The 16,077-nt window shown below is 35.6% G+C and overlaps 1 protein-coding gene across 1 annotated transcript in view; it reads right to left on the reverse strand.

Annotated features, from left to right (window-relative positions):
- Positions 1-16,077, reverse strand: part of KLHL1 (kelch like family member 1) — a 242,208-nt gene that overhangs the window by 82,757 nt on the left and 143,374 nt on the right. Inside the window, exon 6 of the mRNA XM_084510820.1 lies at positions 12,048-12,260. Within this exon, the coding sequence (XP_084366946.1) occupies positions 12,048-12,260 (213 nt within the window). The remainder of the gene's footprint in view (positions 1-12,047; positions 12,261-16,077) is intronic.

Consider the following 16,077-nt stretch of genomic DNA (forward strand, 5'->3'; position numbering starts at 1 on the left):
AGGGCAGGAGATGCTCCAGGCCCACAGCAGTAGTTCCCCTGCGGCCTGTGGAGAGGCCCCTGGTGGAGCAGGCTGTCCCCCTGCAGCTCATGGTCCCACAGGGAGCAGATCTCCACACTGCAGCCCATGGAGGAGCCCCTGGTGGAGCAGGTGGATGTGGCCTAGAGGAGGCTGCAGCCGATGGAGAGCCCCCGCAGGTGCACTCTATTCCTGACAGATGGACCCTATGGTACAGACCCATATTGGAGTAGTTCTTGAAGTGCCTGTGGGCAGCCCCCGCAGGATCAGTTCGGGAAGGATGGCATCCCGTGGCCGTGAAGGAGCAGCGGAGACGAAGCGTTAGGAACTGACCGCAGCCCCCATTCCCCTGCACCACTTGGGGGGAGTATTTAGAAGAGGGCGGACTGGGGGAAGGTGTTTTTAATTTCCCTTTAGTTTCTCACTTCTCTCACTTGTTATTAATAGGTAATAAATTTTATTCATCTCCCTGCAGTGAATCTGTTTTGCTCATGATGATAATTGTTGAGTGATTTAATTGACCTTATCTCAACCCTTGAGCCTTTTCCATTGTATTTTCTCCCCCTTTTCCTTTGGGGTGGGGGAGTTAGAGAGTGGTTGTGGTGGAGCTCAACTGCCCAGCTGAGTAAAAAGTATGATCCACTTGAGAGTATTACTGATTTGATTTCTTCCTTTGAATTTTATGTATATTACTGTAAATTTTGATATTATAAAACTAAACTTTAGAGGAACCCATATTTATGTAAATAGTAATAACAGAAGCTTTTTATTAAGAGATGCAAACACAGAACTGTGAAGTAACCACAGTGCTGTAAAAACAATTGTTTTTGGCTTTCCAAAGAATTATTCTGGACTAGATTTCTAAGGATCTTGTTCCTCAAGGAAAAGGAGATTTCTGTTAACACTGTAGGAAACTGGAAGCCACAAAGAATCAGGACTGACACAAAGCAAGTTTTTCAACTTATTGCTTAAAAATTGAGATGGAGCCCGGGTAACACCAATCATTAGAAGAATAATGTATAGAGTCCAGAAAATAATCTTAAAATAAAGACAACACAGTTCAAGCATTCTTACGTGAGATGACTTAACAGGCCATTGACTAATTATGGGGATAATACTTTGATCTTCATTAAATTTTCTTGTTTTCAAATTCTTTTCTTCACGTAATGAGTATGAACAATATAAAAGTATCTGAATATTACACTATCCATTGTCCATTAGTTCCAGTAGGTCTGAATGGATCATTTTGCTTTGATAATTTATTTCAAAATCTGGCCAAAGCAAAGTACTTATCTCCATTTGGAGTTTCCTTCTCTCTGTCTCACTCACTCAAATCAGATTGTATCCTAACAAACTCTTTTACCACTTGAAAAGATTTTGTCTTCTAATTTCAAGTAATAGTTGCTGTCAAAAGGGAACAGAATTATTCAAAATGTTTTATGTTTTCTTTGCATATTTATTCTGATTTAGTGCCTTGAATAGTCCTTAATGACATATCATTATACTATGCCCTGAACAGAATTAAATTCAATACCCAAATTTTACAGTAGGTAGAAAGCAATTTCCTATTCTTTAAAAATTCTCCCAGCATCTAAATTCATTTTCCCTGTAAAACACATAGAGTCCTGTGCCCTCAGAAATCTATAAGCCAATGTCATGCAGAACACAGGATTTGCCTTATCCTAATAGTATTAATAATCATAATAGAAGAACAAAAAGCTTAAAATCCTTTAAATGAACCGTGAGTAAATGAAATGCAGATTTTTGTGGCACATTTTGTTTAACAAAGCCCCTGAGTCTTTTTCTTGATCCAAAATGTATCTGAAGTCACTTGACAACCTTGAATCAGAGAAACACATTACCATATGAAACAAAAATCTGAAGCAAGAATGTGCATATTGAATGGTCTTCTAGAGAGGGATTTGATTAGCCACCATCATCCTTTTATGTGTTTTCTTCCATGTACAGATTTGTTATAGCTGGTTATTGCAGCAATCATAGTAATACGGCTACCAGGAAAGAACAGGCTGCTGAAGGGTAAGGTCACTATTTTTCTTTGTACAGATTAAGAACAAACAAATGGTTTGTATCAATTCCTGGACAGTATAAACAAATATTTTATTTCCTTAAAAAAACTGTTAGTCCATCTTCAAAATCTTACTACATATATCCTGCTCTAGCTGATAGGAAACATGCATCTTTGGACAATACCCCTAATAGAAACTTTTTTATCTGTCTAAACCCGGTAGAAAAAGAAGTCATTATTCTTATGTCAGTGTACTGGTATATGGATGGAATTAGTTTAGTTCCCTAATGTGTTGAAAGGAATAAACTGTTTTATGCTGTATTTTCTAGGCAACTGATAGAAATGCCTGCAAATTCCATCATAACTGTGGATTTCAACTTAATAAAAATTAATTACATTTAAAATCATCATAATTACAATTAAAATCCTGATTAAAAATGTGTATAACTATTTTAAGAAATATTAGTTAGACTATTCATGCTACACTGAAAACATGAAAAAAAAAACAACAACAACTCCCACATAAAGTGTTACTATCTTTTTTACAAAATGAAACATCTCTTAGCTGCCTCTGTTGAATACAAAACCCCTTGTTATAAAGACTAATTGTTTAATAATTTTTAAGCTCCTTATTCTTCTTTAGAAACTTCTGAACCTATTAGGTAAACAAAGCAGTGAATTAATTACTTTCATTTGTTTGTTTCATCGTAAAGAGTTTGATGAAATGCTCCATTTTCCTAAAATTTATGCACACTTCCTTGACTGATTTGAACACTGGTTCTGCAACTGGCAACTTTTTTCAGCAGTTTTTATTTACATTTTTGATTTTGGAAATAGCGTGTTTTTTAGGACAAATCTGCAATGATTGTAGTTTTGCTATTTCTTTTTCCAAGAACAGCCTGATGTCAAATGTAATTATTTGCAGCTAAATTTGAGCTTATAGATAGAAACAAAAGTATACTGAATGAATAATAACAGCATACTGAATGGATCTATCTCTCTGTGAATGCATTTGGTCATGCTTCAGTTAATTCAGGATTCTACCTTAATGGATACATCTATGTCTTCCTTGGGATTAAAATGATGGATGATATGAACAAGATCTTTGGTTTAGTCTACAGTTATTGAATAGCCATCAGCCATTGTTAAAAACTTAAATACAATTGATGGTAGATAATTTAAATGCTAATCTAAGTTAGAAGGTTCAAATCAGTAAAAATAGTCAGGGTTTCAGATAATGTGTGACTTTTTATTATTACAAACCATATACATGTAGACTCATTTTCTGCTTTAGAAGAGACAGAAGCTTGATTTTATGTTTTAGTAAAAAGTCCACTAAGGTTGGGAGATGAAACAGCTTAACGAAAGATTTTGCTTTTTTCTTTCTTGTATTATTCAAATTAATTTTTTTTCTGGTGCAAAAATATTTAATTTAGATTAACACATTCCAGATGATTTCCAAATCTTATTATATTGTTTTATCCTAAATCACTTTAGCTATTTATTGTCATAAAGTATAGTAGGAAAATTGTACTGAAAATTCCAGAAATTAATATATGAACAGAGAAAAAACTCAACACTAGCACTAGGCATTAGTGCTTAGGCATTATAATGAAATTAAATTTAATTATTTAACATTTACCCAAAAACAAAAGTGTAAATTCAAACATCCTTTTTGGGGCTCAAAAAGATACGAGTGACAGATTTCAGTGACAGATTTTTTTAAATTTGTTTTTTTACCATCACTTTCACAGGTCACACAACCATGAAAATACTGCTTATAACCCTATATGTTACAAAAAAAAAAAAAAAAAAAAAAGTTACTTTTCCAAGACTGAAAGAACATCCATGAAAAAAAAACAAAAAAATTTCAAAATAATTTGGCTTTCACATTGAAATCATCAGAATTAAAGAATCTCTAAGTGTGTTTTTTGTTTTTCCTTTGTCTTTTGTTTATGTTGACTTGGTTTTGTCTGTTTTCCTACAGAAAATATAGCCTAGTTTTCTTACTTCTTCTAATTCAATTGAAAATCTACATTTTCTGATCATCTCTGCTGATCCTAAATGTCCTTACTGCGTAGCTTTTTGTTTGCTTGTTTGTTTGCTTTTTTATGATAGTATGCTTAAGAAAAAAATAAAAGAATGCATCTCAGAACCAAGAATTCTCCATTACTATGGGGTAGTTTGAAAAAACTTTTTCTTACTTTGTCCAAGGTAAAAATGAAATAGAATCATGAAATGAATAGCATAAGGATACTGTGGAATTAAGTATCCTTAATAGATCCATTGGAATGGAATTAAAATACAGCTTGTTTCTTTCAATTTCACTTTAATTTTTGCTCTTATAACAGTAACTGAATTTCCTGTTTGACACCTATAGAAAAGAGCAGTTTTCAGCAAGAGAGAATAAGTAACATGTTTTTGGAAAAATACACAATTTTTATCTTTATAGACACTACATTAATTACGTAATTAATCCCTCAGATTTATGTGTTTTCAAAGAAGGGAAATTTTCCTCCTCAGTGGTGTCGCAGACTTGAGGATCTTTAAGAAAGTCTAGACCAACTCACTCTTGAAACTGACCATTCTATAACTAACCATATAGAATGAGACTAACCATTCTATAACTAGATGATCTTTAACGTCCCTTGCAACACAAACCGTTCTATGATTCTATGATTCTATGATTAAGATTTATTACTTAGACACAACACACTTCCACTAGTTTGTCTGTAAGTCTGTGGTCTATGTAACTAAGCTATGATAATACATTGTAAAGAGATTAGTCACATAACAATAATAATGAATGGTCTTGGACTGGAATTCTGGAGGGAAATCTCTGTTTTATGTCTAACAACTGAACTCTGACATCTACTAAACTGGTATATTTGGTGACCAACTCACTGTAAATGTGTTCAGTGTTTAATTCACTTATCATTTCAACCCCTTACCCACACGTTAAAAAACAACATAAAATAAATCATCTTATTCAGAAGAAATCTTCTGGGACATTCTACCCTTTAATTGTAATCCTGCATCCCTCTCCCCCACCCTCATCAGGGTACAACACCCAAGAAGAATAACTGAAGTTTGTTTTCCTTAAACTATCATTAGGTTACAAAAATGAATATATTAGATAAACAAACAATCGCACACACATTCTCTGAGGCTTTGCATATGATATAAAAGTGAAGAAACTGATTATTTTCTCCCACTCTCTTGAATGAACTGAATGAGTAATGGGATTGGAATATTCATTGGTAGCATCTGTGATAAGTAATTAAAATGTGGTGTTGAAACTACTTTCACAGCATTAACACTTCCCCAAAGCTTATGATTTAACGAGCCCATTTATTGAAATCTTCACATAATTTGTATAAGTGGTCCCTTGTTATCTTTTACCACACTGTTCAAACCTTACTTTTAACTTAATTCCTAAATATGCCTACACTTTTTGGCACATATGCTGACTTGTGTCAGACTAAATAGTGCTACTGGGTAAAACGGGCACCAATTTGGACAATTTATTTATCACCCTGATGTGCTGGTGAATCAAATGCTATTCATTTTAGGAAAACTGTAACCACTATCTATCTATCCATCTATCTATCCATCTATCTATCTATCTATCTATCTATCTATTTATTCATTTACTATAAATGATTATATTTCTGTCTCTGATAATGTCTTTTGACCATTAAAATATGGAGCACAAAATCTAAGATGAAAGATTTATCTATACTTAATTATATAGATGGCAGAATCTACATTTGATTTCATCATGCTAGGCTTTCTCCATAATATATGGAAAGAAGCAAAAATGTTTATCTCAAGATAAATCTATTCTTAAACTAACTAAATAAAGTAAATAAAATCTCAGTTGTAAGATATTTAATTTCCAGATGCCTACAGTTAGGGAAAATGAATCTGTCCTAGAGAATGTAATGTTTTTTCTTCTCTAATCTTTGAGGAAAAAAAAATAAAAATGTACTATCATAATTTTGGTATTCCTGCATATTTTGTAATTCTGTTGAAGTGCTCCATAAGAAATAAGAAAAGTTATAGAGGGCGCACTGTGTTCCTAAGGAAAGCAAACAAACAACCAAACAAATCACATAAAAAAGAGGAAAAACATAAGGAAACTAGCTGCAGCAAAAAGGTTGGACTGTGGTAAATTATTCTAATTCTATGTCTCCTTTAGTTCACAAGTAGTTATTTTCTGTTCAAGCTCTTCTGAATCAAATTATTTTTTTATTTTCTCGAAGCGATAAATGAAGTAAAAGATTTGATAAAAGCATGACAGATACCAAGAAGTAGAATGCAAATGTTATTTGGTCAGTAACAGCTAATAGCCTACATTTGCAAAATACTTTTTTTTTGTTGTTGTTTTTAATTGTAGTTACATATTTACTAAAGTTAACTGTAGTACACCAAAATTGGTGTCATTCTGATATATCTCCTAGAAAAGAGTAAAGTACAAAGAAATGGCATACAAAAGAATCACTTTTTCCCTAAATAATCTTTTTCTGTTTCAAATATGATTTGTAGGCCTTAAAAATAGAAGAAAAAAAAAAAAAAAAAAAAAGAAAACTTTGCATAAATGGAACTGTCTATAACTTAAATACCTTTTCAATATAGTATATTTCAAGGATAAACGTCACAAATGCCCAAAATGAATAATTCAATTACTACATTGTATTGGGTAATGCTTATGTGGTAAAGCTGTGGTAGCGGGGGGGCTGCAGGGATGGCTTCTGTGGAAAGAATCCAGAAGCTGCTGCATATCAGATAAGGGCCAGCTGAAGCCGTCTCCAAAGGGACCCGCCGCTGGACAGAGCCAAGCCAAAGTGATGTTGTTACCTCTGTGAGAGCAGATTTAAGAAAGGGGGAAAACCTGCAGCACAACAGAAGCTGGGAGATACAAGTGACAACCAGCCCTGCAGACCCCAAGGTCAGTGCAGAAGGAAGGCAGGAGGTGCTCCAGGTGCCAGATAAGAACTTCCTCTGTGGCCTGTGGAGAGGCCACTGGTGGAGCAGGCTGTCCCCCTGCAAAGGCTTCAGGAATTTCTTCATTTAGCCCCAGAGGGCTGAAAACTTTAGAACCAGATGAATCTCAACATACTGATGACTGTCTGGTTAACTGTTTTTTAGTTGGAGACAAAAATACCTCTTTGACAAATTCCTTCCTGTGCAAGGAACTTGCAAGTTTGTCTCACAACGTCAATTAGCCAACCTAGGATTTACTGGAGTGTAATATGGAAATTAGCACACACTTTTAAAATCATACAATTGGTTGTAATGTGTACATTCTGAGAGGATTTAGTGGTGCAGCATTTTCTACAGGTTTATCTACAGCATCTCTGTAGAAATAAGGACAGAACCACAGATCCACAGAAGGTAGATCAGTTCACTTTCTCCCTAGTGATTTAATAGGATATTTAAATATTTCACCTTAAGACAGGATTGTTTCTGTCCCTGGGCAAGAAATCTAATTTAGATGCCTGTATTAGTTTCACTGGATCTGAGCCACAGTGTACTTAATACTCAAAGATTATACATTATCCTACTGATGTGACTAGCAAGCCTGTAAAAGGGGTATTATTAGCAGTGTTGCAGGCATAAAGGCAATAATATTTATGTTTTATTCTATGCTGCTTTTTAGCATTTATTGTTAATTGATGATCTACTATTACAAGCCATTGCAAAAACATCCATTATAAACACAATATACTGGTGAAGTACAAGTTATCTTTAACTTAGCCATTTCTGTGAGTAAATATTTGTACTCTTTATCATGCATGCCTCTGCTGAGATCCATTAAAACATATGCTTAACGTCCTCATTCTTACTAATCATGCTATTCTAGGCACCTACTATCATGTGTTAACTCTGAACTCTTGCTTGTAAATTTCTTCAGCAATCCATCAATCATCAGCAATTCCTCATGCTCTTAAGAAATGTAGTAAAAAGAATGTTTTACCCAAAAGAAGCTGCACACATTCTTGGCTCATGCTGTACTCTTGACACTAACAGCTATATTACACTGTATTCAGACATTCAGCAAAAACAATTTATTTTTTTTACCTCAGTAAATGGGGTTATACTAGCACTAGTGGAACATACAGGGCTAGGCAGAGGCTCAAACATGCTGCTGAATTGCTAGAAGATACTTCCAGATGCAGATTCAGTCATGGAATGGAAGACACAAGCACAGAATAAACTATTCTATTTTGGGAAAAGGTCAGAAAAAGATGAGGTGAGCTGTCTGAATTCTGAATTATATATTTTGATATCCTATTACTCAAGTCTGACCACATTGCCGGTGTAATTAAAGAACCTTGAGAGTGAAAGGAGGCATCATAAAACACAGGCTATAAATTTAATCCTTCATTTTCCGTCAATCTTTCAAATCTGTTAATAATCTTTTCATTCTATGACTTCATCTTTTTTAGTGCATTTAAAAGTAAGGAACCCAAATCTGTTTCCTTAAGGTCTAGTGATTAGATTTTAATTTTGACCCTGCTTCTCTCAGAAAGCTTTTTAGTTAATTTTCAGTGGAATCAAAATGACAGAATGTTTTATTGGATTTTTACTTAAGTATAAACCATAATAGGGAAAATTTCACCTCTTGGTAATAAAAAATAAATTTTCACCTCCAGTTCTCAATAACTTTCTGTTAAAACTTTGTTATATCTTAACTTTAATCTGGAAATAATTACTAACACTTTTTCAGCATTACTGCAAATATTTATACAATAGTCATGCATAAAAGTTAATTTTTAGATTAAACAGAAAACCAAAGAAACCAACCTACACCAACCTAAAATTATTTTTGAAATTTGAAATTCCTTAAACAGCTTTGAAACTGTTACTTTTTTCATATATCCCGTTGACTGGTCACCTGCCTCCTGACTGTTCAAAAAGGAACACTATCTCAAAAAACTGGAATTGAATCTGAATTAAAAAGTTTTATGGGATTTTTTTCTGAAAAATCCAGAATGTAATTCAGTTTGAGGTTAACACAACTGTATTAGAAGTTTATAGTTGTGTATCAGTGATGTGTGATACTACTACATGTTTTTATTTGTGATGCATATCTATGATAGGCAGTAGAAGTACCTGGTGTACTGTGTTTAGCTCTGGGGACCCCAGCACAAAAAGGACATGGAAGTATTAGAACAAGTCCAGAGTAGGGCCACGAGGATGACCAACTAAGGCTGAGGGAGTTGGGGTTGTTCAGCCTGGAGAGGAGAAAGCTCTGGGAAGATCTTATAGCACCCTTCCAACACCTAAAGGGGGCCTACAGGTGGGGAGGGTCTCCTTGTCAGGGAGTATAGTCATAGACAAGGGGTAATGGCTTTGAACTAAAAGAGGGTAGAGTTAGATTAGATATAAGGAGGAAAGTCTTTGCTCAGAAGATGGTGAGGCAATGGAACAGGTTGCCCAGAGATGCTGTGGACGCCCCATCCCTGGAAGTGTTCAAGGCCAAGTTGGATGGGGCTTTGAGAGGTTAATATTCAGAATAGCAACAAAGATTCACAACAAACAAAAAATGTTTGCCTCATATTCTTTTTGTCATTTTTATTGCATGGTCAGAAGGAAATAAATTTTGCAGACTCATAGACAAGGATGAAAAAGCTCAACAATATTTTTGTTGTATCAGTGAATTCTTTATTAATTCATCAGACCCTCAGCTCAGGATTTGATCTCCAAGGAACAGTAACTATGCCCAAATGAACCTGAAGAGATTTAGATATGTAAGAACATTGTCTCTTGCTTCCTATGTAGTAATAACTCCTGTAGACATTGATATGATCTGCTATTATTGCTAGTACAATTATGGAACAATCTAAATGTCACCTTTAACAAATAAGACTGAACTGGCAGCTGTTTCTAACTTTACTCATGGCTGGCTAATTATCTGTTTTGTGACCTTCCTCAGAAACACGAGCAGTCATTTAACCTCATTTAATCCTATCTAGCTGTATTGGGTGTGTGTGGTGAGTTTTTTGCAGCAGGCAGGCTTGTACGATGACATGCTGTGAGGAGGAGCCAGGGCCTTCCCCATGTCAGACACAGCCAGTTCCAGATGGCTGCAAAGGCCCCACCAGCAGGGCATGGCTGAGCCTAGCAGTGAAAATAGTGGCACCTCTGTATTGAGTGGCACCTCTGAAAATGTATTTAAGAATCATAAAATCAATTAGGTTAGAAAAGTCCTCTAAGATCATCAAGTCCAACCTCTAACCTAGCACTCCCAAATCCACCATTAAACCATACCCCTAAGCACTACATCTGCAGTTGTTTTGTATACCTCCAGGGATGGTGACTCAACTGCTTCCCTAGGCAGCTGGTTCCAGTTCTTCACAACCCTTTCAGAGAAGAATTCTTTTTCTAATATCCAACCTAAACCTCCCCTGGAACAATTCGAGGACATTTCTTCTTGTCCTGTCATTGTTGCCTCAGAGAAGAGACTGAACCACACCCTGCTACAACACCTCCTTTGAGGTAGTTGTAGAGAGCAATAAGGTCTCCTGAGCCTTTTTTTCGCCAGTCTAAACAACCCCAGCTCTCTCAGAAGCTCCTCTACAGATTTGTTCTCTAGACCCTTCAGTAGCTTCATTGCCCTTCTTTTGACACACTCCACCGACCTCAATGTCCTTCTTGCAGTGAGGGGCCCAAGACTGAACACAGTATTTGAGGTGTGGCCTCACCAGAGACAAATACAGATGGACAATCACTTCCCTGGTCCCACTGGCGATACTGTTTCAGATACAAGCCAGGATGCTGTTGGCCTCCATGGCCACCTGAGCACACTGCCGTCTCATTTTCAGACAGCTATTGACCAGTATGTCCAGCTCTGTTTCACCAGCCAGCTTTCCAACCACTCTTTCCAGCCATCCTGTAGCATTGCATGGGGTTGTAGTGCCTCAAGGGCAGGACCTGGCACTTAGCCTCACTGAACCTCCTACAGCTGACCTCGGCACATCGGTTCAGCCTATCTAGATCCCTCTGCAGAGCCTTCCTACCCTAAAGCACTTGTGACCAAATCTGCAAAATTACTGAGGGTGCACTTGATCCCCTCATCCAGATCATTAATAGAGATATTGAAGAGAACTGTCCTGATACTGAGCCCTGGCAGACACCACTAGTGACCAGTTGTCCAAACTGAAGTTGTCCAAAACTTTCAAGTTGTCCAAACTGACTGACTTGCTGCATACTACAACTTGCAGGCCTTTATCTCTTCTTAAATTCTGCAGTGTCCCCGAGAAGAATTTGGTTCCATCAGCATCTGAACTACCTTTAAAGAAGTTTTAAGTTGCTACTAGGGCATCACTTAGGCTCCTCTTCACCAAACTGAAGAAGTTTGTTCCCTCAGGCTCCTAGCTCATATACCATCTTGGTAGCCCATCACTGGACCTTCTCCAGCTTCTGTCTATACCTCTTGAACTGTGGAGTTCAAAACTGGAAATGGTATTCCAGGTGCAGCCTTACCAACACCAGGTACTATCGCAATAATAACTTCACGCAACTTGCTGAAAAAGTTTTTCCTGATGTAGCCCAATATGAAGTTTTCTTCATTTGCACAGTGAGTTCATATTCAGGCTGGAATCTGTCATAAGCCTAAGTTGTTGTTTGTTGTTATTGTTCTTGTAGTTGTTTCATTTTGTTGCTGCTGTTGTAATTATTTTAGTCTTTTTGTTTGTTTTGCTTTTATTTTGTTTTGTTTTTGAAAAATTACCATTCTACATACCTTTTTGGCATGTTATAATGCAAGTGGTTACTCCTCTCCAAGTTCACAACTCTGCATATATTCAGTGTTTGTTTGCCTAACCTTCAGATTTGTTGAAGCTACTCTGAATGAAGGGCTGCCATTCTTTTTGTCTAATTCTTAAAAGTATTGCTCTTAAATATCCAGAGTGTTCAGCATTTTCAGATTATAAACTGGTGAGAGTTTTCACAACTGTGATTATAGTATAAATAAAACAAAATAAAACAAAATTACCTGAGGTGGAAGCAGTGGTAATCTTACATAAGCAAGCAGCATACTTAGGTCACTGCATCGCCTCTGCATATCATACTTCACCCACATCATTAAGGCATGGAAAATGGTCTCTTCATCAGGAACATTCACATCATCGCTAGCAAGAAGTTTATGGAGTTCTTCAGCTGGTAGAAGTAAAAATTCTTGGTTTCTTATAACTTCCATTATATTCTCCTGAGAAGAGGAAAGTATTTCAGATTCAGTAATACTGGAAAAATGTAAAAGCAGTTGTTAAAGCTAATAAATCCATAGGATTAGTCAGTATCTGTCATACCCAGCTTTCTTATAGCTTATAAGAAAAAAACAAAGATGACTGTAGTTAAACAGCTATATTTGTAACTCATATATCAATGTATTCCAAAAGCAAAAGGAAGGCAATATGGTAATATTGTAATTAAAAAATGTCAGCATTTGGTTAGCCAGAACAGCTAGTGCGGAGCTGCATGCTGTTTAAAATTTTTATAAATTTAGTTGTAATTGAGCAGTCAATGTATTTTAAATCCTTACATGCATATGCACGCATTTCCCCGTATTTTTCACTACCTGATACATTTCTCAAATAACCTGTCAGTCAGATACAGCTGTATTATCAATAGCCAGATAATGGTTGTCTAGAAAAATAAGGCTACAAGAAGGATCAAGATCATGAATTTAGCATTACTTCATGAATTTGCTTAAATAGATTTTTACTGTTCAGCTAACAAAATGTATACAACATTTAAAATCTCACAGTACTGAAATTTATTACACATATAGGAATAAAAAAAAAAAAAAACTAAACAAAAGTACTTAATTTAGATGACTGCATCCTAGGTGAAGTGCTGTCTGAACTACCTACCCTACAATAACAGGACACAACAGAAACGCAGTTCTGGGGGATATCTTACTCTGACCCTAGTAAGTCACATTTTGTCCTTTTATTCCCATCTAATACAGGCAAATCATGATTTTAATTCGCCAGCATCATATATTTTGAAAGTCACTGTTTAAAAGAATCACTGTTTAAAAGAATCTATTTAACACTATCTGTGTATTATTTTTTTTTTGTATAAGCTAGCAGATAGATGAATAGATGATACAGATGAATAGGTAGATAAATAATAAAGACATAGATATAACAAAATCATGACAGACTGAAATTCATTTAATTGTGTGAGGCAATTACATGCCAACTTATACATGCAAATAAAATAAATCAAGTAAAGCTGAAAGTGATGCTTATTATTATGAATGTGAACACTTCCATGTAAAACTTTTAATAATGTACAGCTTTTTTTTATATACACAAACAAAAAGGGATGCCAACACAGGAGGTAATCAAATGTATATATATACATATAAATATATATATGTTCATAATCTTTCTTAACTGCGCTGTTATTTTCATATAACTGATAATTACATACTACAAGATCATAGAATCACAGAATCATAATTTAGGTTGGAAAAGACCTCTAAGATCATCAAGTCAAACCTTTAACCTAGCACTGCCAAATCAACCATTAAACTATGTCACTAAGCTGTACATGTACACATTTTTAAAAGACCTTCAGGGATGGTGACTCAACCATTTCCCTGGACAGCCTATTCCATTGCTATGAACCCTTCCAATTGAGAAAATTTCCTAAAATACAACCTAAACCTCCCGTGGTGCAGCTTAAGGCCTGCCTTATTGATTGGTGCTTAGGAGAAGTGAATGACCCCCATCCCAATATAGCCTCCTTGAAAGTATTTCTGGAGATCAGTAAGGCCTCCTGAGCCTTCCTTTTGCCAGTATAAACAACCCCAACTCCCTCAGAAGCTCCTCTACAGATTTGTTCTCTAGACCCTTCAGTAGCTTCATTGCCCTTCTTTCGACACACTCCACCAACCTCAATGTCCTTCTTGTAGTGAGGGGCCCAAGACTGAACACAGTATTTGAGGTGTGGCCTCACCAGCGACAAATTTAGGAGTTTTAGGAGTTTTAGGTTGGATGTTAGGAAGAACTTCTTTACCGAAAGGGTTGTTAGACATTGGAACAGGCTGCCCAGGGAAGTGGTGGAGTCACCGTCCCTGGAGGTCTTTAAAAGACCTTTAGATGTTCAACTTAGTGATATGGTTCAGTGGAGGACTTGTTAGTGTTAGATCAGAGGTTGGACTTGATGATCTTGACATCTCTTCCAACCTAGAAATTCTGTGAAATTCTGTGATTCTGTGAAATACAGATGGACAATCACTTCCCTGGTCCCACTGGTGATGCTATTTCAGATACAAGTCAGGATGCTGTTGTCCTGCTTGACCACCTCAGCACACTGCCAGCTTATATTCAGCTGACTAATGACCGTTAACCCCAGGTCCCTTTCCGCCAGGCAACTTTCCAGCCATCCTGTAGCCTTGCATGGGGTTGTTGTGCCCCAAATGCAGGACTCAGTTATTTTTAAATTGCTTGAGTAAATGTCAAGAGGTAGCTAAAAATATATTGTTATGGACTGAGGTTTTAATCCGTTGACTTCTAATAAAGCATGTTTAAATTGTGTGTCTAGAATGCTGTAAAACAGCTTAGAAATGTAAAGGAAATAGTTTGCAGACAGTTAACTAAAAGTTGGCTTAATTCATTTTAATTAAAAAGTCATAAAACTTAGAAAATTTCATTGCACTTTTCAATAAAATGATTTATAAGCCAAATTTTAATTAAGGTTGGTTAAAGAGACATTAAATCCCATTATGAAGAATATATAACTTGACTTGTTAATAGGAACCAGTATCAAACTTTGCAATAGCATATTAATTCAAAGACCTAACATTATTGAGAAGCATTATGATGGTAGAATACATTTTATGAACTTAATTTTGAAGAACACTCAAAGCAGTGGCTCTGAATTAATAATAATAATTTTAATATTATTATGATTGATTTTTTTATCATTTTAAATTGTGTTTTCATTTGGATATATACTTAAGGATAGCTTATTCTAGCCTCTGTACAGACCTACTATTAACTGAAAGGAATATCCAGCAGTTTCCAGACAAAACATATGAGTTTGGTAAGCCCAAATCTTCTGAACATTTGAACTTAGAGTAGTTTCCTTTGAGTCAGATCTGAGTATTGTAGAAATAGATATTTTTTAAATCTTTACAGAACTGTAACTACTTTGTATATGTATACATACACACACATTTATATGTTATATTCATATATGTTTTACATATATAAAACAACACTAAAATCCAGTTTCTTGATCTTCAGAGCTCTCTCCTTCAAGTATTTAGCATTTCCTAAATTGATGATTGAATTTATAACACCTATAGACCACATTTTAATTTCCTGAGATTCATTTGGAGCAGCAAAGTGTATTTCAATGGGCTGCTGTTTTATCACAACAGAAATAGCTTATTATAAGTTTTCATTACAGAAAAAAAAAAAATCTGCTTCTCTTTTAAAATAAAATTTGCCTTCATTTTTTGCACTTCAGGGAGCAGGATAAAACAGATGTCTGCAATCTACTGGTTAAGATTTTCAGAGTAGATGGAATAGCTTTTTTAATACTCCAGGTCCAAGATAGTCATTAACCTACTCAGTCCTGATGTAGTGAAGTGCTTTTAGGAATGCTTAGGTCCATGGAAGATCAGAAACCTTAACTCAAGAAAAGGCACTCAGCATTTAATAGGGTTCAGGGTTATGTGACAGAGGTTTATGAGTTTTCAGGTGTATGAGTTACAGTTTTTGACCTGTAATTTTTGACTCTGGAACTTAAGGGACTTTGTAGATCTGGTCTTCATGTCTTTTCTCATAAGTCTCGTAAGATAACTGAGATATGTCTAATGCCTCTCCTGCATGGGTCATTCACTTAGCCTTTCCCTTAAGCAAGAATTATAATGTTTTAATTAAGTATTGTATTTTTGCTTTTAAATTAGAAAAGCAGTAGAAAGTATGAGAATCTCTGAAGTCACAGAGAAAGCTGTGTCTCATGTGGTTGACCTTCCACTTTTTCAAAATGAGCATGAAATAACC

This window comes from Aythya ferina (genome assembly GCF_964211825.1).
Source record: "Aythya ferina genome assembly, chromosome: 1".
Lineage (NCBI taxonomy): Eukaryota > Metazoa > Chordata > Aves > Anseriformes > Anatidae > Aythya > Aythya ferina.